The sequence below is a fragment of the Dipodomys ordii genome, unplaced genomic scaffold (genome assembly GCF_000151885.1).
Source record: "Dipodomys ordii isolate 6190 unplaced genomic scaffold, Dord_2.0 Scaffold113, whole genome shotgun sequence".
Taxonomy (NCBI): Eukaryota; Metazoa; Chordata; class Mammalia; order Rodentia; family Heteromyidae; genus Dipodomys; species Dipodomys ordii.
This window is the reverse complement of record NW_012267329.1, coordinates 3,152,260-3,177,041: the sequence shown is the minus strand read 5'-3', so window position 1 is coordinate 3,177,041 and position 24,782 is coordinate 3,152,260. Positions and strand designations below refer to the sequence as shown.

Sequence of the window (24,782 nt, the reverse complement as noted above, 5' to 3'; positions counted from 1 at the left end):
ATGGAGAACCTATGACCTAGAAGAGGGAAGAAACAGATTCTCATAGAGCTTACTACAAGAATGGTGAGGTGGAACCATGAATGAGAACTTTGGCCCCCGACAAGAGTGTATCCAGAACTCAGGCCAGCATATCCAGCATCTTTGTTGCTATGTGAGCAATGACATGACAAAACCAAGGCACCTGTGAGTCATGCTTTGCTTACCCTAACCTTCTGCCAAAATGTAGGAATCCTGAACACCCCCCTGCTGTGCTGTGTGCTGTAGAATGAGCTTATTCCACAGGACACGAGGGACACTTTCATGAAGAAATAAATTCAATTCAAATTTATTAGTGAATGTAAGGCATGTAAAGCCTTCATGAAAGTTAAAAGAATCCAGTTACAAAAGAAGCGCTGTGTACAATCTCAAATAGCTGGAAGTACAATGGGCTCCATATTTTACAAAGTACAAAAATTATTTCATATACAAAGAAAAATACAAATAATGTGCAAAACCCACATTTTTCTCAGGTGGCAATTTATAAAATGAATATGATAGAAAATCCTTCATTCTTATTCCCCCACTTTATATATTAACACAGTTCTATTTTCTAGTGTGAGGATAATTTTAAGTTTGAAAAATCTGATTTTAATCTACAAAGAAGTTTCTATTTTTTTTAAAAAGGGAATCTTTCATTACTGAAGTCTTATGAATGGATCTGTTCAGTTAATTTTATATTAAATTATAAGCAGGCTATCTGAAAACAAGGATACAGAAATATGTACACATTTTTTGAAATATTAGTTTGGTATTTAACATATTAACATTTGAAAACAAACACAACTGATCTGGCCACCTGGCCCAGGCTGGTATCAGTGGCTATGTGGAGAGGCTGCTCCTGCTCACCTTGAGGCTGAACAAACACAAGGTATCTGTCATAAGAAGGAGAGTCTAAGAACAGACTTCGAATGTGCGCAGCTTTTGGGTACTTTCCCTGTCATGGTACCACCTTGTCACAAGTATTGTGTGGTCATAAGTAATGGCTTCAGTCTTCCAATTTCTTCACTTGATAGGAGTTCAGTGCGAGTGCTTTGTGAGTTAGTGCATTCAGCTCTTTGCATGTTATTTTGTCTAAGGAACTGTCCAGGAGCAGAAGAACATGCAGGAGCACAGGCCCTGCATCCCTGGAGTAGCTCTGGTCTGGAGGACTCCTCTTAGAAGCAGTTTTCCTGCATAGGCCTGGTCAATGTTGCTCCATCCCCTAGCCAAGTCATCCCACCCCCCAACTCATGACAACCTTGTTTGCTTCTTCTTTGCCTGCCACTGAGCAGTGATGTTCTCTTGCTGTGAACCTTAATGGCAGAGCAGGGCCCGTGGAAGCACCTTTTGGCAGCACCAGAAAACTGAGCACTTCAAAGGTTAGGCAAAAGGGCAGGGACTTCTGATGGGAAATCTATGTAGGGCATAAGATGATCTTTGGAGGGTTTTGATTTTTTTTCTTGTTAAAAACACTCCAAGGAACTATGACTGGGAAATAAAAAAGACCTTCATATGAAAAGTGGTAGCCATTTTGCCTAGGGGGAAAGAGGACAGTAGTTCAGAATATTCTCCTGATTCTTAACCACTTAGGTCCTGTTAGAACTATCAGTGCAACATACAGAGATGATCTGGAGCTCTTCACCAGACCTGTGTGATGCATCCATTAGATAAAGTGAATGTAGCAAGTGTTGTAAGAGGGGCTGGGTAAGATGGGGTAGAAAGGAGAATCGAGAAGCTCAGGCCCTAGGATGACTCTTCATCCACCCAAGCTTTTCTTTCCATATGGCAGCTCAGCTTTCCACTTCTGCTTAGGATGACAATGGGCATCAGGCATCAGATATACAGCTCTGGATCCTGTCTATCCACTGCTGGGCACTCGGCCCATCCTGGGCACAGAAGTTATACACACGTTTGCTGGTCTTGAGCTGTAAAACCAAATAACAGAGAAGCTTATGATGGGTAGAGTTGTTTTGTGTCTTTGGGCAAGCTGCAAACAATTCCCGAGGTCTTCCTTTACATGCTGCCCCGCAACTACGGTCTTCTCCTCCCCCTTCTCTATGGTATCATCACTGCCTTTGGCACTTTGCTCTTCTCATTTCCAAGGTCACAGGGAATATGAATGGGGGAGAAAAGGGGCAGAGAGAGGGGGACATGAGGAGAGTTATTTTTCTGGGCCCACCTCTGACTGGTGTGGGGAAGAATCAGTAAAGTCATCATCCTTACTTTGAAATTAGCCTCTGTGTCCCCTTTCTTCAGTTGGTACTAAAGGAAGCCCAGGGCCAGGGAAATGGCCTCGTGGCCTGAGCGGGGTCCTGGAATGTGACCTCTGCTCTTTATAGAGCCATACGTGACTCTTAAGGATTAGATAAGTCTCCGCTTCAGCACTGATGCAGATGTTAGGGCAGAATTATGTATGACTAAGAACAGGCTTTTTGTTTGGGGTCAGGAGGAAAACCACTGGATATAGAAACAGCAGCAGCTGTTGTTGAAGGCAGGTGGTGACTGACAGCATTTTACAAGGTATTCTTCCATGTGTGGTCCTGAGAAGTAGAGGCACCTAGGAGAGGTCAGGCTTGGGATGAGAGTGCAGATTTCAAGTTCTGGAACACTGCTCACAGCCAGGACTACCACCCATCTGTGGTGCCTACCAACTGCTCTGAGGGCCCATAATTCTTGCAGACGGAAAACAGCAAAGAACTAGGGTCAACTTACATCAAAGAATGCCTTGTCACTTGTGTGCTTTGGGGCCCCCATGCTGGGGCTGGCAGGAATGACCATCTCCACTTCGGCCAGATCAATGTGGCCTTTACAGCTCGTGTCCTCACCCGAGTCATAGTAGCGTAGCTAGGACCAAAAGATGCAGGTGAGATACAAGAGACACCAAAAGGGAAAACAGCATTGTTTTCCAAACTGTATTTGATTACTTTCCTCTGTATCTTGCTTAATTATATATGCTAAACCTAGAAGAATATGGAGAAAAATGAGTAACAGCAGTCACTTCTAGGAAGGAAAGCTAGATGGGAAATGAACTGGTGGGAAAACTGTTTAGATATTATTTTAAAAAAGCAAGTTGCCAAATAGCATGAAGATATAAATTCCCAAGAACCCATCTCAACCAATAGCTGGACACTGTGGCATGCACCTGTCATTCCACCTATGGTGGAAAGTATAAATTGGTGGAATACTGGTCCAGGCAGAGGCCAAAAATGGTTAGAGGTATGGCTCAATCAGTAGTAATGTACCTGCCTAGCAACTGCAAAGCCCTGAATTCAAACTACCATACTGGAAAAAAAAAAGTTCCCATTTAGCCAGTTGTTGGTGCCATATGCCAGTAACCCTAGCTATTCAGGAGGCTAAGATCTGAGAGGATTGCAGTTCAAAGCCAGCATGGAAAGTCTATGAGCCTCTTATCTCCAATTAAGCACCAGAAAACCAGAAGTAGTGCTGGGGCTCAAAGTGGTAGAGCACTAGCCTTGAGCAAAACAGCTCAGAGACAACACCAAAGTCCTAAGGAGTTCAAGCCTCACAACCACCACCAACAACAAAAATAACGTTTGACAGATAAAATTTTTTAGATTTCTATAAAATGTTTTAGTGTGTTGTAATGATCATGTATTCCTTTTGGAATAAGAAAAAAATGACAAAGCATATTAAAAGTTAGAGCTCGCCGGACTTCAGTGCACAGGAATGCCTGGTGTTTCCATCTCTGCGGGCCAGTCTCAGACTTCTCTCTCTCTTCCCTCAGGCATGGTATGAGCACAGCTAAATGGAAAAACTATATACCTTCCATATTAAAGAAATCTAAAAGATTGGTAAGAATGCAAGTATAATTTGATGCAATTTTCAATTATAGAAAAATAACATTTCTACATTATATTTAGTGGTTTAATGGAACTTTTCTACAGAGGATAGGCTCTATGATTTTAGAGACACTGCTATTTTAAAGCACAGTTCTGAAAAAGGAGTCTATTTGTATATTTTAAAATGCTTAGACAGGCGCATAGCTGTAATCCTAACTACTCAGGAGGCTAAGATCTTAAGTCTGGACAGAAAAGGCCATAAACTTTTATCTCCAATTAACCACCAAAAAAGCCAGAAGTGGAGCTGTGGTTCAAGTGGTAGAATACTACTAGCCTTGAGCAAAAAAACTAATGGACAGCGCCCAGGCTCTGAGTTCAAGGACTAACCTTTAAGAAACCCCTCAAGAAGAGGCAAAAGTGGCCCGCTGATACAGGCTTCATCTGTACAGGGTCCCACTAAAGCAGGTCTTTTACAGCAGACTCCACTGCACAGATGAACCCATGGAATCAGTATGCCTCAGGCTTCCGGGCCTGTGCTAAGACCACAGGGGGCATGCAATGCTCACTCATGAAAGGCACACAGGGGCAAGAGGTTGGGTGGAGTCCTCCTTCTTTGAGATCACTGAATGCCAAGACTAATCTTCAGCTGCTAGAGCAATTGCTACAAACGTTACAATGGTCAAAGATTTCCTAACATGGTCAGCAAGGTCCAGTCTAGTACTTCTTGTGAATTCCAGGGCTGAGTAGACATATGCCCCTCTGCCTGTTTTGGACTCTGCCCCTGCCATTTCCTTTTTTAAACTGAGGTTGAACTCAAGTTTTGTGCTGGTTAGGCAGGAGCTCTAATAATGAACCATGCCTCCAGTCCAGGTATGCCCCCTTGCTTTTTGTCAGCTGCAGGGCTTGAACTCAAGGCCAGGGTGCTGTACCTGAGCCTCTTGTGCTCAAGGCTAGTGCTCTACAGTGCCACTTCCAGTTTTTGATGGTTAATTGGAGGTAAGAGTCTCACTGGGATTCTTCTGTTCAGGGTGGCTTCTAATGACGATCCTCAGATCTCAGCCTCCTGAGTGGCTAGGATTACAGGTGTGAGCCACTGAAACTCGACTTCCAGCCCTCATGTTTTCTTTTTTTTTTTGCACGAGTTATTTTTGAGATAGGGTTTTTCTGCCTGGGCTATAATCTGCCTATTTTCTGTTCTAGCTAGTATGACAGGTGCATGCCACCATGCCCAGCTTCTTCCTTTTGAAAGGCTATCTCATGGCCTAGAACTGTTAACCTTTCTCTCTCTCTCTCAGCCTCCCACATAGCTAGGATAACACAAGCATGTGCCACTGTGCCCAGGTATTGACTGAGAAGGGTCTTGAAATGGGATCCTGAAATGGGCAGGCCTTGCAATGGTATCCTTCTGATATAAACCTTCTAAGGTTTTACTATCTTTGGGAGCAGTGGTGTCTTTTTATAGTAACTAGTACAGCAACATGCACAGGGGTGGGCTGCAATAAATGCTGATCCATTCAATCACAAGTGGATATTTCTGCTGTAAGGCTGAAGGACACCTGTACTCTGGGGAGTACACACAGGTTTACACATACTTGAAGTATGTACATCACAGGCTGAAGCCCTCTGACCCGGCTGTTAAGAGTAGGAGATAGATAACTGAGCATTAAAGAAGAGTCCTACTTGGTCTGCACATGTTGGACACCACTGTCCTGCCTCGACTGCACGCACCACGTAGGGATTACTTTGGAATTGCCTTCTGAAGACTGCTACGCTGGCTTGGGGACAGCCTGGGCCCTCGAGGAGCCCCCAGCTGTGTACAGAAGACCCTCACAGAACAATCTGTACCTGAGAAATTATCTGTTGAGAGCCACACAATACCAGGGGACTAAGGTTACCCTAGAGAGAAGTAATTTCTTTAGGCTTAAACAGAATTACCTGATGTTTCGTTATATCTAAAACAAACCAACGGGGTTTCCAGCCTTTCAGCAGAGCGCCTCTTTTATACAGTGTTCCCTCAAAGGACCTAGAAGAAATGGCAATAGAACAGTTTTGATTTTTCATCTAAAAATGCTATGGAAGGATATGCTGCTTTTCTTCGTCAATTTTCCATGCTCCTAGATGATCCCAAACTGGCCAGTTCTCCCTGGAGTTTTGCTTCTAGATCTCTAGGGAGCACCATGCTTGCCAGGTTAGGAATGACTGAAGCAGAGCTGGAAGCAGACCGAAGCCTGAAGATACTGTGTGACTGGCATGCCCTTGGCTGTCCTATGTGAACAAATTCCTTTTGGCTTCAGCCAGCATGACTGGTATTTCCTTTTACCACTGAAAAAGTGCTGACTAATACATACACTCAAAAGCTCTGGCAGAAGTAATAACAATTAGGAATCAACCACAACTAACATTTTGGCACTGTTTTACTTGTAATACTTTTCCTCTTCAAATAACCATATAAAGCTTTTAGAAAATCCTGAGGAATGAAAGCAAATCCATTTCCCATTTACAAAAGGCTGTGCTGCACAGCCTAGCTCAGAGGGACCTGTGGGCTTTCTGAGCACACTGAGCAGGGTTCAGCAACTCACCTGTTTTCATCATTCTTGGATGTGTACTGGCTGTAGAGCGTGGCAGCCCTGCGTTCCACCCCATTGGATGGGGAGATGCTGGTATTCTCGTCACCCACATTGCTCTCTGGGAGGTGCAGCATAGGCCTCTTCTGATAGGAAGGTACGTTGGTAGACATAATTCCTGGGGACCCCAGTGGGTATCTTTGGGACTGAAAATGAGAATAGGAGATAGGAGAGCTTTACAGAGACTTGAAATGACTGAAATTTCACCTATATGAATTTACCCCAAGGAAAAAAATTAGACTAATGAACAAAGATGCATGTATAAAGATACTTGTTCTGGGGTTATTTATAATAAAATTTTTAGGCAAGATAAATACATATGATATTTCTATATGATGCAATTCTAGGAAGCTACTAAAATATACTGATTTTTGCACAGTGAAGGATATATATTTTAACATTAAGTAAAAAGGAAGATTTATAGTATATAATTTCTTTCATATGAACATTTAGAAGTGTGATGGCATAGTATCTTATTTCTGTTATAAATTGTGATTTGATTTTTATCTATTTTACAACAATGTGTTACCATATTAAAATAAGTAGATTTAATAGGCATAATCAGAAAAAATCAAATATTTCATCTTTTGGGATAAAAGGCATAAAGGCATTACCTATCTGGCCTGTGCAATAATAGCTTCTGAAATGCCTTTTGAAGGCAGGAGACAGAGCCTAGAGAAAGAGCCCCTTGAAGAGTTTTCTTCTTTTTCTTCTTGACCTATCCTTCCTGATATGCTCCTCTGAACACTTATCTGTCTTGCTTTCCCTTCTGTTGCATCTGAAGTAAATCTGTGGGTATGCAGCAGTGAAATTCTTTACCTTGTCCCCATGCATGAGATGTGGGGGACCCACCCCCCAACAGTGTAGACTGGATAGGATATATGATCTGGTACTCAGCATAGTAACTTGTACATATTATTTGCTTGATAAATGTTCCTTAAATCAGAAACAGAATATGGAGTGTGAGAAGCAGAAAATGAAGTATTTGGTTTAAAATATTTCTTTGATAAATGTTTCTTAAATCAGAAACAGAGAGGGGAGTGTGAGCAATAGAAAGTAGTGTATTCTATCATTTTAAAGTATTTTAATTTTCTCTCTCTGCTTCTTTCTCTGGAGCAAACATGGCTTTGGCATTCCCCTCCTCCCTTGTGTCATAAAACAAAAGCTGAAACCACAAAGGCACCAAGACAGAAAAGAACCCAGTAATTTCCCCTGGATTCTGTGCCCTGAAACCTAAGTATTATGTCACTGTGGTAAAGTGAGACACTCAGGAAATATTCAGGCGTTTGGGGCTTTCTTCCCTGGATACCAGGACATGACCTCTCCCTTTCTATCCTTCTGATTGTATACTCCTTGGGTCCTGTGACCTGTGGCAGCGGGCCCCACCTAATCTAGCACCCTCTATAGCTCAGAGGTGTCTATGATAACTCACATGGTCTATTCTTGGCTCTTCCTTAAGGTCCGCTGTTACCTTTTCCCACAACTGGTGCCACTTCTCTGGGGTTTGGTTCAATTTATGCTCCAATTTTTCGATTTCCTGTAGAGAAATGAAAAGAGTTTTCCAAAAGATCAGTGTTTCACAGGTTAGGGTTATGCCCCAGAGTTGTTTCTTGTACTGGACCTAGACAAACAGCAAGGCCAAAGGGGAGCTGAAGAGGGTGGGAAATATGTGATTTCTGAGGTCTCCCAAGGTAGGAAGATTGGTGAGAGCATGAGCTGGCATAAAAGATCATTAGCACCTGTCATCAGGTATTTTTTTTTTTTTTGGGTTCAGACTGGCTTAAATAGCAAAAAATATAAATGTGTCCCAAACACAATCACCTTCTCATGGGTCAGCCATGATAAATCTGATGGCTAAACCAAAATGCCAACACCATAATGTCACCTCTGTGGCTAGGAGTTGAATATTCTGTCCTTGACACAGGGGCCTCTCAACTCTGACTCAAACTATATACATGGAAAGAATGAACCAAGAGATGCTCAAGGAAGTGGATTTCCCTTTGGACAGGCATCTAGCTCAGTGCCCTAATGCAACACACTCCTTCTGGTTAGAAAATCAGAGGACTCTTAAGAAGTATCTGCCCCACATTAGGGCTTAAAACCATTCCTTAGGGTGACTACTGACAGAATATTCCTTGCAGAAGGTGGTTGGCAGTCATCCCATCAGGCCATCAGTTACCCACACTCCTTACCAGAGGAAGTAAAGCACCCACAAAAGCTTTAGTCCAGACCTGACTAAGCTGAATGGACAGCTAAAACAGTTGGGAAGCTACTGAATGGAACTCCATTTGTATTTGCTCAATTGCTTCCTTGTAATCCTAGGAAGTCTTTTATTGAGGTTCCTTTTCCATCGTTATATATGATACCCTACTGATGCAGGATAGCACATCTGATTTCTTCAGAAGTCCTGCCTCTAACTCCATCCCAGAGTGAGAGCAGCAGTCGAAGCTTGTAAGCCAGTCTTGGCCAAGCCTGGTTCCCGAGTGTTTCTAAGGTCCATGGTGCCTGTAGGTTATGTATCTACCTGTGTTGACTTACACTGAAAAGGCTGGTGAGAGCATCGGGCTGAGTACAGCAGACATCATCATAGCATGGCCACACTGTTCTCCTTTGGCTCTGGGGTCCAGCTCTTCCAGCCAGATCGGACTCTTCAGAGGGGAAGTGTTTAGGGGCCAGCATCATCCAGTCATATGAAGGCCCTGCAGACAGGGTCTCCTCTATATAGTAATCCCACTTCTTGAGGCTGGAGACATTTACATTAGGCTTCAGGGCCTGTTTAAAGAAAACTCTGAAATGTAGTTTTTTTTCTTGGGCTTAGAATACCCTGACAGGCTATCCATTGACATTCTCAGGACCCAAGTGAATGCAAGGAGGTCAGACATCACCCATATAAATATTTAAAAGTTATTCATCAAGATACTGTCCACCCTTAACACCTGGAAGGCCAGGTTTAAAAAAAGAATTTCTGTATTCTACATGAAGTGGGAGCTTCCAGTGAGCTGGTTCCAGCTCCCAGTCTTTGGCAATAACACTCCTCCCACCTTGACCCAGCATGAATGCTAAAACCCAGCCTATGAAGCAAAACTGTCTGCTGCCTGCTAAACAGCATTTTTTTTTTTTTTGGCACAACCTTTGGGATTAGGGGTATAAGCACTAGTTTGGGAGGCAGATTTGGAGAAATAGCCTGTGAGTGGCCTGAATTTGGGCAAGGAAATTTCAGGGTAACTAAAGTATGACTTTGGGTATTTGAGTACTTGACATTGGTCTCTTGAGGAGAATGTAGCTGGAGGAAGGTCCTAAATGCATTGGGCCCAGAATAGGGACCTCCTCTATCTCCTACATTGGAGCAGTACCGCTTAACAAACCTACCTGCTCGCAGAGTCTCTATTATGCAGCTACACATGACAGAGTGTTTTGCCCTGAGATACCCATCCTTATTAGGCTGGCTCCACATGCCCCTGCTGCCCACACTGGTCCTCTCAAGGGTTACAGATATAAGAAAAAACTCCAAAAGCATTTTAGATTTTCTTTCAGGTTGGGTTTTTAGCTCCATCTTAACTCTTGACATTATCCTTTCTAGGTTTTAGGGGTAACCTAATTTTTTTTGGCAAGAATTTAGTGATTCATTTCTATCACAACACAAACTTATAGCAGCTCCAGCTTTTAAATAGCTTTTGGTATCAGACTTAGCTTAAATACTTATGAAATGTAAACAGCTTATATATACTAAAACTAAAGAAAACATTAACATGAAATATTTTGAAAATGAGCGATGATTTCTTACTCTACCTCTATTTCCACTGGTGAATATAAATAATTAAAGAAAATGGGACTCCGCTTGTGCATTCTGTCAATGCACTCCCAAATACAAATTCCCTTCTTGGCATGCTTGTCTCCTTTATCATCAAATAAAGTTCCTACAAATAAATACAATGGAATGAAGTTAACATTTTACCTGAAAGTATGATATATGTAATAGATGAAAATGAAATGTTGCTGTTTTAGAGCCATATGAAATACATGTGCAGAAACCTTACAAGGTAACTGCAGTCTAAAGGCAGAAGTAACTTTACAGCTATGTGGAAGGAAAACAAACTGGTTAAGTTTTCTAGGCAGTGAGCAGTACATCACTCCTACTCTGTATCCTGCAAATGTATCTATAACCACATAGGTTGGTGCCAGGAAATACTCTACACATTTTTTTTTTTTTTTTTGCTGGTCCAGTGGCTTGAATTCAGGGCCTAGACACTGATCCACAGCTCTACTTCTGGCTTTTTAGTGGTTAATTGAAGAGTCTCATACAACCTTTTTTGCCCGGGCTGGCTTTGAACCATGATCTTCAGATCTCAGCCTTTTCAGTAGTTAGTATTAAGGGAGTGATGAGCTTGCACTTGGCAGCCCTATACATTTTTTTCAAGAGAAAACAGAAAGACTTAAAAGTTAACTTGATGTAACTCAATTAAAAACCTAATTTTGTGTTTCTTTTTTTTAAGTTGTTGCCTGTTATAAAGTCATTTAAAGCCTTTTCATGTCTAGCAGATAAATGATATTCACGGAAAAGAGGAGACAGGGTGTGTTTCTGTATCCTTGGGTGCTTAAAACAAAGGCATAAGTTAGTGAGGGCATTTAAGGGTTTTCTGACACCACTTTCATACCTTTCAAAATAGATACTGGATTGCTCACATGAGCCTACTTTTATTTTTTAATGGGGGAGGAAGACATGTCAGGATGAGGCAGGAAGAATTTCTGTAAAAGGCCTGGAAGGATTTATCTCTTAATAGCACTGTCTTTCTTTAAATGAGATAACTGAGCTTAAAGTCAAGAATTTTGCCAGTTTATTAGAAAAGTTCAAAGCAATACTAATTCTCTAATATGTGGAGCCCTTTCTACCTCCTCTCCACCTGTTATTTTTTGCTGGTACCAGGGTTTTAACTCAGGGCTTAGTGCTCACCCAGCTTACTGGCTGGTTGCTCTACCAGTTAAGGATTTTTGCTGGCTATTTTGGAAATGAAGTCTGGTGTACTTTTCTGCTCAGGCTGGCTTTGAACCTTGATCCTCTAAATTTTGGCTTTCTGAGTAGCTAAGGTTACAGGTGTGAGCCATGGGGACTTTGATTCTTTACTGCAGAGTCTATTGCAGTGGTTCTAAACCTTAAGTCAAATTAAAAAATAAAGGCTTAAAACCCCTCAATTCTCAGATTCACTTGAGACCAATTATTTCAGAATCTCTTGGGATGAGCCTTGGCTATTAAGCATTTTAAGACTTTCCCAAGTGACTCCAGTGCTCAAAACTGAGACTGTACTAGAAGTTAGAGTGAACCTTTTTTTTTTTGGTCAGTCATGGGGCTTGAACTCTGAGCCTGGGCACTGTTCCTCAGCTTTTCAGCTCAAGGCTAGCTCTTTACCACATGAGCCACAGTGCCACTTCCGGTTTTCTGGTGGTTTATTGAAGATAAGAGTTTCACGGCTTTTCCTGCCAGGGCTAGCTTTGAACAGCAATCCTCAGATTTGTGCCTCCTGAGTAGCTAGGATTACAGGCGTGAGCCACTGGCACCCAGCTCTAGAGTGAACTTTTAAAGGCCACTCACTTATCTTTCCATTTGAGAGGGGGCATCGATTAGAGTCTTATGTGGCAGTAAAGCCCCATGTGAAATAGGCTCTGGGTACCTTTGCAGACAGCAAGAGAGTGAGCTGAAACCATAAGTCAGCTCAAGAACTGGCCTTCCCTTCCTCAGCAAGCCCCTTTCTCCATTCTAGTGACAACTGGTAAATGGATCCAAGAACAATGGGCTTTTCTTACAATGTCCAACTGGCTGTCTTAATATGTGTATATGAAAAGGGAACAACTTAAAAACAGCTCACAAAATCAAACAGATTACCTTAAAAACAGCTCATATCATTTGACTAGTGTCAGATTCCGTCAGTTTATAATCCTACAATCCATTATTACAATCACGATTATTATGTAGTATTATCTAATCACCATTATAATCTCTATTACTCTTCAAAGACAAGGGAGAGTTCATGTTATTTAGGATTTTCTGATGAAATCTTAATTATGACTGATGCATCCCATCAGCAGTGATTGAGGGTCCTACACTTTTGATCTTGGCAGGTAAAAGGTTAGTTACTACAGCTGTTCCCAAATGATGTTTCACTGTGTAAGTTTCATATTTCCTGTGTCTCCTAACATAACAGGAACAGACCCCAAGCTGGCAATCCAGACTAGGCTGGGGATACAAAAATCAGGCTTCTTCGATACTAATTAGGAAAGTGGCCCTTAGGCCATTTGTCCAGAGAGTGGGAAAGAGAGAGGGCTCTTCAGCAATGACACTCTAGGATCCTAAATGCATGTTATGTATTTTATGAAAATAACATGAGATTAGGACACAGGATAGGAATTGCATTTTCAGGCCATCATGATCTTTCAATACATACCAACTATATTCCTTTACATAATTTAATCCTTTCATTTTGTTTAACCTATGAGTAAGAAGTAGACAAATAGCCTGTACAGGTTTTTCAGATGAGAAAACTGGTGCTCAGAGAGATGAAACAGTTTTCCAGCATCACCAATACTTTCTAATTTAGTTCAGTGTGTTCTATCCACTGTACCAGCAGTGTTAGCCTTGATAGCAGAGTGGAATTATCTGGGTACTTTAGCAAGTTATGGCTGTCCTAGGACCTACCACCAGATTCTGACCTGGTTGGCTGGAGGTATTTCCTGGGTGTTGTGAGCTTTAGAGAAGTTCCCAGGTGATTCTAATGTTGGGTCAAGTTTGAGAATCATAGTGTTAGGTCTTGCTGCTTTTCTGATTGAGAACCATCTGCTAAAGTAGAAGCCTTGGCTTTGGCTATATTTTCATGCTGCTAAGGTAATTTGCTAACCAGTTTAATTAGCAAAACATAAGCCTATTTAAGAACCAAACATTTGATGCCAGTGGCTTGCACTTGTAATCTTGAATACTCAAGAGGCCCAGATCTGAAGATTGTGGTTCAAAACCAGCCAGGGCTGGCAAGTCCCTGAGATTCTTAGGTCCAATGATCCACCAGAAAAGCTAGAAATGGAGCTGTGGCTGTGATTCACTCAGGCTAATACTCTAATTCCATGAGTCTGCAGGTATAAACAAAATGGTGGCCAGCTGGATTAGTAGTCCCTACCAAAAAGTGTGAAATGTAGTAGGCAACTTCAAAGGCCTGCCCTAGAAAGTATTTTTTTATATCAGATTTTAAATGAGATTTTTGGCAACTATTTTCTTGTACATTTTCTCCTATGGTACACAGGATATATTACATATGGCTCACTGTTTTTTAGTTTGCTTATCTTTTTAACAAAAGTAGTCATGGATATTTCTCCCATCTCCATAATAACAAAAGGAACATACATTTCCCTTAGGAAATGTTTTCAGGGTCTTTCACAATCTTTACAATATTGTTATTAAAAAGTATAATAACATCTTGGCGCTGGTGACTCGAGCCTGTAATCCTAGTTTCTCAGGAGGCTGAGATCTGAGGATCGTGGTTCAAAACCAGCTAGGCAGCAAAGTCCGTGAAACTCTTATCTCCAATTAACCACTTGAAAACCAGAAGTGGTGCCGTGCTCAAGTGAAGAGCACTCACCCTGAGCTGAAGAGCTCAGGGACAGTGCCCAGGCCCATAGTTTAAGCCCCATGACCGACAAGAACAAAAAAACAAAAGTGTAATAATACATCTAAAATTTATCAAGGCTTAATAAGTGCTAATGCAAATATGTTTATAACTATTTTCTTATGTGATTACCAAGGCCCTAATGAATGGGCTATCATAACCTCATTTTAAAGACAAGGAAGTTGGGGATCAGGAAGTATGAAATTTCACCAAAGTAGATAGATGGTAGCTAGAATTGCTGAATTTAACCCTGGCCTGTTTGTTTTAGAATATAGGGCATTAGCTGCTATTCAAGTTGCCTCCCAGGACCATGTATCCTTTTTACCAGATTATACCAGGAATAGAAAAACTATGAGTCAAACTTTTTTTTTTCTTGAACCAGGGCTTGAACTCAGAACTCTTGTTCAGTTGGCACTTTACCTCTTGAGCCATAACTCCAGCCTAGCTTTTTGTTAGCTTATTGAAAATGGGGTCTTGCATACTTTTCTGCCTTGGCTAGCTTCAAATCTTGATCCTCTGAGTCTCAGCCTAAGAAGCTGGGATTATAGGCATGGTCCATCAGTACCTGGCTGAGTCAAACATTTTTTATAACTGTGATATAACTTTGAGGCATCAAAATAGTAAACTTTACAAAGTTCCTATAAGAATAAATACTTGCTGCCGGGTGCTGGTGGCTCATGCCTGTAATTCTAGCTACTCAGAGGCTGAGATCTGAGGATTGCAGTTCAAAGACAGCCCAGGCAGGAAAGTCTGTGAGACTCTGATCTCCAATAAACCACCAGAAAACTGAAGTGGCATTGTGGCTCAAGTGGTAGAGTGCTAGCCTTGAGCTGAAGAGTTGAGGGACAGTGCTCAGGCCCAGAGTTCAAGCCCCACAACCGACAAAACAAACAAAAAAAAGAATACTTGCCATCTTTAAGAGTTAAGAAAAAAATCTCAGAATAAGGCACTTATTCATATTCATTCTACACTTGTAGCTCAGTTTAAAACTCTACTTCTGAGCTTGTCTTACTTGCGGGTAGTGACATAATTTTCATTAAAAACAAACAAAACTAACAAAGATGAAATAAGAGTGTATAAATGTGTTGACATACCATGCTCTAACCTTTCATAGTCTGAATCCAGGAGAAATGTTTTAAACCGATTAGATACATAGTGGAAGGCCAAAAACTTTAAGTAATAGAGATTGAATTCAAACTCAGTTGGATACTGGTTGTGCACCTGAAATATAAAAGGCAAAGAACAAAGGCAGGATCAGAACAAAAAGTAAATGCCAGGTCAGTGAGTACTGACCTGAAATATGCAGGAGAACATTTGGTTATTCATCCAACAAATACTTGTATCTCTATAAGACATAGAGATAGGGAAAAAAGAATCTTTTCTAAGTATCTACTAGGTTTCATATTAGGGTTTTTTTAAATAGCTTGCTTAATTTTGACAGCACTGCAAGATAGGCATTATTGCTCTTTTCATTTGAAAAGCTTAGAAACAGCTAGTTATTTACTCAGGGCTATTAACACCAGTGAGCTGAAATATGAACACTGGTTTGTTAGGCTGTAACATCTGTACCCCATTCACTATAGTATACCATACAAAGCACTAGACAGATATCACATCAACAAGTTAATACTTTTTGTGATATAACAGTGTGGCAGAACTACAAAATTGCATTCATAGAATTTTGGCAAAGGAAAAACCAGGAGGATGAAGTTGTGTCTTAAGGTAACAAGTGACATTTTCTGGACAAAAGAAATGTGTGCATGTCCAGCAATCCATAAGGAACCAACAGAGTCACTAGTAAAAAAATAAGGCTGTAGAAAAGCAAGAACGAATGAGGCTAGGACTGAGATATACAGAACTGCCTTGGAAACAAGGAAGAGTACAGAAGAAATAATCTTCAGGTGCCAAGGAGGGGCAGGAACACACTCTTTTAACCATTTTTTTCACCAGTTAAACAGCAAGGTCCTAGATACAAAGTATAAGGGTGATATGGGAGGAGAAAAGTAGGGCAAAGCTTGGAAGTTGTTTACCACACAGGGAGATTCTGAGAAGCAATCTTATATTGGCAAGGATAGGCTAATGACCTGTGACTCCCTAGCCCACTAGGCAACCTCACCTCTGTTATGCTCAATTTCTTATGACCAGTTAAGAAAATTTTGCTTGGTTGAGAAAAGTTCATACTTGCTTAAAAGTTGTTTCAAATAAATACTATAGACTAATAGCTTTCCTTTCCATGTAAAATTTGGTCATGAAGACACGAACTTGTTCAGCTTAAGTGGGCAGGCATGTATGTAATATATGAACCAATAGGAATTTTAAGCCATGATCTTGACATCAAACTTTACCATCTGGTTAGAAACCTAGTTTTTTTTTTAATGAGGAAATTTAATGTAACAATCTCACATTTATTTTACAGATTTTGTTATTGTCTGAAATTACACAGGACATGCATATTATGGCAATGGAAACAAATCATTCTAGCACTCCTTTCTACCTCAACTGCACACCATATATATTTCCTTTAGGTGCTGAGAGTGAAGCTCAATTCCTTATATTTCTGCTTTCTAGGTCTATGCTACTTTTTCATCCCTAATCCGAACTTTAGGTATTTTATGAATAATTAAGTAATATAAATATGAGTAAATTAAATATGTAGCTCAGAATCTATTTTATCTGAGAAATGCTGCCTCAATTTCTTTGACTTTTGTTGTTGTATTTGTCGGTCATGGGCGCTGTCCCTGTGCTCTTTAGCTTAAGGTGAGCGCTCTAACGCTTGAGCCATAGCGCCACTTCCAATGGAGAGTTTTTGTTGTTGTTGTTAATTTCTTTGACTTTTCATGTCACGACCTTGAACTTTCATTTAGCTTTTGAGTAATTACATAAAAGAATGAACTTTCATGTGATTATCTTCATTTATTTATTCCTAGTTTCTAATAGAAGGAAAATATATTATCTTCTCAGATGAAACAAAATTATAAACATAAATGAGAAACCTAATTTTTTGTGATGACTTAATTGCTCTCTCCTGTCCACTTTGCAACATTTCTTAGCTTTTTCATTGAATGAAAGCTTATAAGTAGTGCAAAATAAAACAGAATTTAGGAAGATGCATTAAAAGAATCTGAACCATATTCAGTGGACCTGCATACACGGGCCTTGTAGGGTTTTGGAATTTCTATCAAATAGAATTTCATCAGTTTTTACTTCATTTTTTAATGAAGAGATTGAGTCCTATGCTGTGATTATGATATGTAAGCAGATTCAATCACTTATTGGGGGATTCCCAAAACTTTGGCTACTACACATAGAGCTGCTACTTCTGTACAAGTCTCTGTAAGGACCTAGGCTTTTTTTTCTCTAGAAAATTCTTAGAACTAAATGGTTGGTGTATGTTTATAACTTTTTAAGAACTGGCCAAATTGTTTTTCAGAATGGTTGTATAATTTTATAATCCCAAAAGCTGTGTGTGAAAATTTGAGGTCCTTCATATTCTTAAAAAAACGTGAATGGGGGCAGGGATGTAGCTCAGTGGCAAAGCGCTTGCCTAGCAAGTGCAACATCCTGGGTTCGATCCCCAGTACCAAAAAAGAAAAGACAAAAAAAATACAGTTAAAAAAAACCCCAAACAACAACAACAAAAAAATGTGAATGGTCAGGTAAAGAGGAGTAAAATGGTATTTCACTGTGACCTTCATTTTATTTGCTAAAAACAATGTCATGTATTCTGCCATTTGTATATTTTTGGCAAAGCCAGTAAAATGCTTTACCTATAAAAAAATAAGCTTGCTTGTTTTCTTACTGAGTATACACTGTTAAATTTCACTGGATTCAAGTTTTCTAGACAAAATTTACCAGAGATAATGGTCTATAGTTTTCTTTTACAGTCTGTGTCATCTAATGGTAATGCTGGCTTAATGGACTGAATTGGGAAGTAGTCACTTTGTTTTCACTTTCAGGGAAGAGTTTGTTTTTTTTTCTTCCTGAAGTGTTGGTGAATTTATCAGTGAGGCCACCTCGGTCTGAAATTTTCACTGTGGAAAGACCTTAGTTTCCTTAATAGATATAGGCCTATTCAAATTATTTCTTTTTGCGTAGGTGGGGTAGTGGGTGGCTTTCAAGGGTACTTACCATTTTGCCTACATTGTTGGCTGACAAGTTTGTAGTTATGTCCTTTTCTTCATTTCTAATATTGGTGGTTCCCTTCCTTCTTTCCTTTTTTTTAAAAAAAATTTGCTTCAGTCTAGCTACAGGTTTATCAATTTGAGGAATCTTTTCAAAGATGGCTTTTGGTTAATTTTCTTTCCTATTGATCGTAAGATTTTTCTTATCCTAATGCATTGTAAGTGTGCTTCAAATAATCATAATTATGTAGCATTGGGAATGATAGGCAGCTTAGCCAGTAAATTAATTCTTTCTGAGCTTTTCCCTAATAAAATGCAAATGAATACTTGCTTCTTTCAGGTATCATCTGGGTTCTGCTATTCAAAATAATTTTATATTACTGAAGATAAATTATGGAAGGCATTTTAGTATTTTTTCCATTAGGGAGTGAAACCTGCCAGTTTACTTATTTATAGGAACTGAATCTAAAATGGAATTTGGAGAAACATGAGTCTTTATAGTCTTTTTGTCCATGTGCCATTAAATTCTTTGTAAAATTTAAAAGGTCTATAAAAAAGGTATCACTCAAGTCTCAGAAAAGAGCAACATTTTTGGAATAACATATAATGAGATTATATTCTGCTTTCAAGTATTATAAGTAATAAAGTATAAGAAATATTATACACAACTACGGGTATGGCTAGATACATTAAAGAAAAGTAAGTAGCTAATACCAAACCTTATTATTTTACAAATTAAGATTTAACAAATATTGTGCACTTTATCAACCATTTTACCTAAGATTTAAAAATTCCATTATATGGGCTCAATATTACAACACTTAATGAAAACTTGTTTTAAGAGTTTAGATTATGTAAAGTTTTGCTAGTTTTCAGTTGAAAGGGAGACAGCCAGATGCAGCAATAGAAACAGACCATGCTTCCATCATTTGCAGCTATGAGTGAATAAATTTTAGAGTAACCAGTGTCCATGGGGCAGATTAGCTGATTACATAGTTCAAAATGAAGTTTCCTGTCTTCAAAAGGAAAATAACTTTTGCCTTTGGAGTAGAATCTGGCTTGGTGCTGGCATGTAGTAATGACACAGAGAACCACATTAATGAGCTAATTTACAATGTGAATAATCTATGGCAAAAATCAAACTGTTAACTTTTCTCAACGTAGGAAATGATAGTTTCTAGAATGCGCTCAAAGATTTACTCCAATGCTGAAACAAAAGGGGTACTTCATTCATATTGAAAATATATATTTCATTTGGAAAACTTATTTTTAAAAAATTTAGATTGAAATTTCATTTTGTATTTTGGATGTATTTTCTTTTGAAAGATTTGGCTCAACTATTTCAAGAAAAGGAAGTATTTTGTAATGATATAATTTGAACTAAGCCCCTTCTTTTAGAAGCAACACAAAACATCTCTGCCAGATTGCTCTTATGAAATAGTGATCTAGCATTTACAATTCATCTGACACCTGGATATACTGGCATAAACAATGGCTTTTTAGATGATGAGGCACTTCTAATTTAAGATCACTACTTCATGTGTTTTCTTTGTAATTTTATTAGTACTAATGGACAAGTCTAGGCATATGTCCATGAACTGCCTTTTGGCAAAGTATGTTAGAAATGATTAACAAGCCAGAAACAGATTCTACCCAGGAAAGGTTTCACTTATTGTTGTTAATTTTGAATTTAAAAAAAAACCACATTATTGGGCCTGGCTCTGTTTTGTGTCCCTGAATTATTTGGCGAAAGTCGAAGTCATGTAAAGCACTGTTCAGTTGAAAGGCACTCAAAGAAAGCATTTTTTGAATGTCTAAAACTAGTATGTAGGAAATGATGAAACCCTGCCTTATAATTAAGCCACCAAGAATCAGAAGCATCATTTGCTAACTATAGACTTCTGTTCTCAATAAACTATGCATCTTCAGCACAAAATAATTTGTTTGACCAAAGTTGATACCAATCATAGTTAAGCATCCTGAAATTACTACAATTAAAGTTACAGGCTCTTTGTTACAACTTGTCTGCATTCAGGTTAGCAGGTATGAGGTATTAGCTTCAAAGGGGTTTTACAAAATCTAGAACAGTTTTCAGTTTCAATGGAAATAATTTAAACATTCAGCTAGATTTGAAAATCATACTAAGAGGGTCGTTAGACCCTGAATGATATTACTTTCTACAGTTTGTGAAGCATTCTCTAGGAAACAACTAAGTTTAGAAGTAAATTTGTATTGTTTTATTTCAAGTAATTTATATAAACATGTGAATTTTAACTCTTATAAGGGGTGGGGAACATACAAGACTCACTAAGACATACATGTGTGCTTCTCATTGGCTATCCATAACTGTCTGCTGTGTGGGTCATAATAGTGGTTCTGGGGCAGATAAGGAAGGTTCCCTACCCCTAAAAACAGATATGAGAAATTAAACTTTGCTCTCAAGTTGCTTTATGTAACTTACTGTTTTATTTTGTTTTTAGATTGGTATCATAATGTATCTTAAGAATAACATGAATGCAATTTACTCCACATTTTAGTTCACATTAAACTGCTTTACTCATTCTACTTAAGGGTTACTCAAAGAATACTGGTTATCTCTTAACACTAGACTCCTCCTCACACTCCTGCACCTGACTCCCAACAAGGAGTCACAACAAGTGAGACACAATGATGTTCCCGTTTGTGAGAACAATAGATGTTATACAAGAACTTCCCGTTTTATTGATTATGAATGAATTCTTTTGCTTACTCATCTAGGTATGCAGAATTCTGCAAGGTGAATACAGAGATTAAACAAATTTAGTAGGATATTTAACTTAGGGTAAATTCAACTATGCTAGCTTATTCCCTTGAAATTGTACTCCCAACCAAAAAAAAAAGATTTTTTTTTTTTTTTTCAGTTATGGGGCTTGAACTGTGGACCTGATGCTGAGTCTGAGCTCTTCAACTCAAGGTAAGTACTCTCTTACTTGAGCCACTTCCAGTTTTCTGGTGCTTAACTGGAGATAAGAGTCTCAAGGGCTTTGAACCATAATCTCAGATCTCAGCCTCCAGAGTAGCTAGGATTACAGGCATGAGCCACCAATGACCAGCAGAAAAAGAATTTTTAAGAAGTAAAACAAACAAAAATAAATGGGAAAATGGGAAGGCACACAGCAACATGCCAAAATTCAAAATATGGAAAATAGAAGGGAGAAACTAGTGAATGACAGAAGAGGAGAAACTACACTACAATGTCTGAAGGAAGATAATTTGAGAATGTAGTTGTGCAAACTCAGAAAAGCTCAGAAAATGGAGGTCCAAGACATAAAAACTTAGGGGGAAAGTCTCCTAGGTCCTTTCCTATCCTATGTTGTCATATGACTAACCTCTTCAGAGCAAGATATATTCTAGAAAGCCCAAACCTGGTAAGCTCTGAACTTGGGGATACAGGCACAATTGGGTTAGTGATGAAACTGAACTGAAAACAGCATAGAAAAAGTACAACTGGGATATACCTGGACCATTTCCTGCCCTCCTTCCAAAGAACAAGCAGCCAGATTTGTAAGTGCTCTCTGGGCACCAGATTGGTAAATTTCTTCTCTAAAGAAACCAAATACTTGCTGTTTTCTTTTTCTGGAATTTCAAATTTACTGAGTTGGGCTCGGGAACGTTTTCAGGTTTACTGAAGTCAAATTTATATAACAGAAAATTCTTTATCTTAAGCATATAGTTTAAATTTTGTTTTTTTGTGTACAGTTGAGTTACAACTGCCACAGAAAAGTTCTCTGATCTTTAAGTTTGCTCATGTCCTTTGTAGATGATTCCTTCACCTGACCACTAGCCCAGACAATGTCTGATGTACCTTCAGTCAGTATGATTTTGCCTTAAAATTTTTTTTTTTTTTTTATGGCTGGGAAGGTAGCTCAGTGGTAGAGTGCTTGCCTTGCATGCATGAGGCGTTGGGTTCGATTCCTCAGCACCACATAAGCAGAAAAAGCCCAAGTAGGGTGGTGGCTCAAGTGGCAGAGTGCTAGCCTTGAGCTGAAGAGCTCAGGGACAGCGCCTAGGCCCAGAGTTCAGGACCCATGACCAACAACAACAAGGACAAAAAAGGATTTCATGTAAATAAACTTAAGTATATAGTTTTTCCAGTTGGCTTTTTTCACTGAGCATAATAATTCATCATATTGTCATATATATTAATATTCCATTTTGTCATTTTAAGAGTATCATATATATGGAATCAGATAGTATGTGACATTTAGATTGCTTTTTCCTTTTAATATAGTACTCTTGACATCTGCTCAAGTTGTTGCATATATCAACAGGTCATTTTTCTTCCTATTGTTTTAATATGAATAGTTTTCTGTTGTCAAATTTATAGGTTAGCCATTTACCTATTTTAGAGCCTCTTTGGCTATTAAAAATAAAGCTGCTTTGAACAATACACCATATAGTTAGATCATGATATATTTAGACTAGTTGCATTTAATGTAATTATTGGTATACTAGTGCTTGGACCAGACATTTTATTTTTTACCTTCTCTTTGTTCTGTTTTATTTGCCTTCTGTGGACTACTTCAACTTTGATTCATCTACAGTATATCTCTTTATATAGCTGACATACAAGTGTTTGGGCCAGGCATTTTATTTTGTGAGTATATCTTTTTACATAGCTTTCTAAGTAGTTGCTGGTAGGTGTTATTTAAAATGTCTGGTAGTCTGATAAAGTACATACTTTATCAGTTTCAGCCAAGTGTAGGAACTTTAGTTCCCTTTATGCTTCCCATTTATGATCATCTTAACTTTACAATCATCTTAACTATTTCTGCTTCAAATGCTAAACTTAATTAGAAAACACGGGGGGAAGGAAAGTTTGCTATATTTACTCATGTCTTTTCCTCCCTGATATTCCCAAATTCCTTTTATCATTTAGTTTCTGTTTGAAGAAACTATATTATATATGAGGAAGAGTTCTGTAGGAAATGTGGAGTCACTAAAGTTCTTGTTTGTTTTTGCAAAAAGGAGTAACACCTTTGTGTCTAAGCTTTCAGAAGGTATTAACAGTCCTAGTTAGGAAATTCTAGATGGGCTTAAGTGAGAGCACGAACAACACTTAAGGCCACGCAAATTTCCAGGGGTGGGTGTGGTGGCGGCAGCTCAAGTCTGAAATCTAAGCTATGTGAAAAGTTGTAAATTGGTGGATTTAGGTTTGAGGTCACCTCTGGACAAAAAAACATAAAACCCTACCCTCCCCAAAAATAAAACATAAAAGGGGGCTGGGAAGATGGCTCAGTGGTAGAGTGCTTGCCTTGCATGCCTGAGGCCCTGGGTTCGATTCCTCAGCACCACATAAGCAAAATGAAAAAAGCCGGAAGTGGCACTGTGGCTCAAGCTCTAGCCTTGAGCCGAAGAGCTGAGGGACAGCGCCCAGGCCCAGAGTTCAGGCTCACAACCGGGCCCCCCCCAAAAAACAAACAAAACATAAAAGGGCCTGGGGTATACTCCATGTTAAAGTGGTAGAACATCTGACTAGCAAACATGAGATCCTTTAGTACTACCATTTTTTTCATCAATTCATTGATAGAATGCCTACCCCATTTTAGAGATTGAAATAACTGTATTACCTGCTAAAATATGACAAAGTACCTGTTCCCAAGAATTTTGAGTCTAAATAGGAAGCAACAGACACACAGATAAATATGCTCTGCTAGTGTTACAGATGCTACCAAGGAACTGTATATGTGGCACACATTAGGAACATAAATGAGGGAGGCCAGGAAAACATTCAAAAAATTACTTAAGAGCCATACAATATATAGTGCTCAGAATAGTTGAGGCACATAGTAAGCAGTCAATACCTGTTAGAAGTTACTGTTAGTGGTGGTGATATGCGTAGGCAGGAAATAGGACAATAAACAAAATAAGTGCTTTCATGAAGGACTCACATGCTTTCAGCTATCTAGAAGAGAAAAGAGATGCTTACTCCCCCCTCCTCTGGCTTGCTAAGCTTTGTTTCAGAGACAATGCTCTACAAATTTCTCCTTCATGTATTTGTGGAAAGGAGTATGAGTAAAGCTAATATTCAAACAAAACAACATATTATTAGCTGCAAAGCATTTAAAAATACATACATGCTCAACCAACCGTGTTACTGGTGTTTCCAAGGGCTGCTTGCATAGATGAACTGAAATTATTCAATAACTCTTTTAACAAGTGAACTAGAGCAGTAAAAAACATAGTACCCTGTTCCTGTGTGTATATGGTGTGAAAGGGGGAGTAAAAAGTAATTCTAATTTAGGGTAAAAAAATGTTCTACAACTGTAATAATTATGGAACTCAGTGAATACACTAAAAACTATTGAAGTATACATTTTAAGTAAATTAGCTGTGTTGTTGTTCAATAAAGTTATTGAAAAAGGCAAGTGATCAACAGAATAAAAAGAAAGCAAACTACATGCTAACTTGATCTCTTCAGAAGATCTAGGTCCAACTTTGAGTCCATAAAATATTTCTACCTTTCCAGTACTTGGGGCCAATAGATTTCAAAGAGTCTCACTATTATGTCTGACATACTAGAACCTATCTCTA

At 39.1% G+C, this 24,782-nt stretch overlaps 1 protein-coding gene across 1 annotated transcript in view; it reads right to left on the bottom strand.

The window, feature by feature from the left end:
• Positions 1-309: 309 nt before the first annotated feature.
• The window catches only part of Sbf2 (SET binding factor 2), a 298,843-nt gene continuing 274,370 nt past the window's right edge, over positions 310-24,782 (bottom strand). Inside the window, exons 30-37 of the mRNA XM_013028675.1 lie at positions 15,183-15,309; positions 10,232-10,359; positions 8,981-9,214; positions 7,875-7,979; positions 6,398-6,588; positions 5,754-5,841; positions 2,731-2,862; positions 310-1,943 (exon numbers count right to left, since the gene is read on the bottom strand). Of these exons, the coding sequence (XP_012884129.1) occupies positions 1,845-1,943; positions 2,731-2,862; positions 5,754-5,841; positions 6,398-6,588; positions 7,875-7,979; positions 8,981-9,214; positions 10,232-10,359; positions 15,183-15,309 (1,104 nt within the window). The 3' untranslated portion in view covers positions 310-1,844. The remainder of the gene's footprint in view (positions 1,944-2,730; positions 2,863-5,753; positions 5,842-6,397; positions 6,589-7,874; positions 7,980-8,980; positions 9,215-10,231; positions 10,360-15,182; positions 15,310-24,782) is intronic.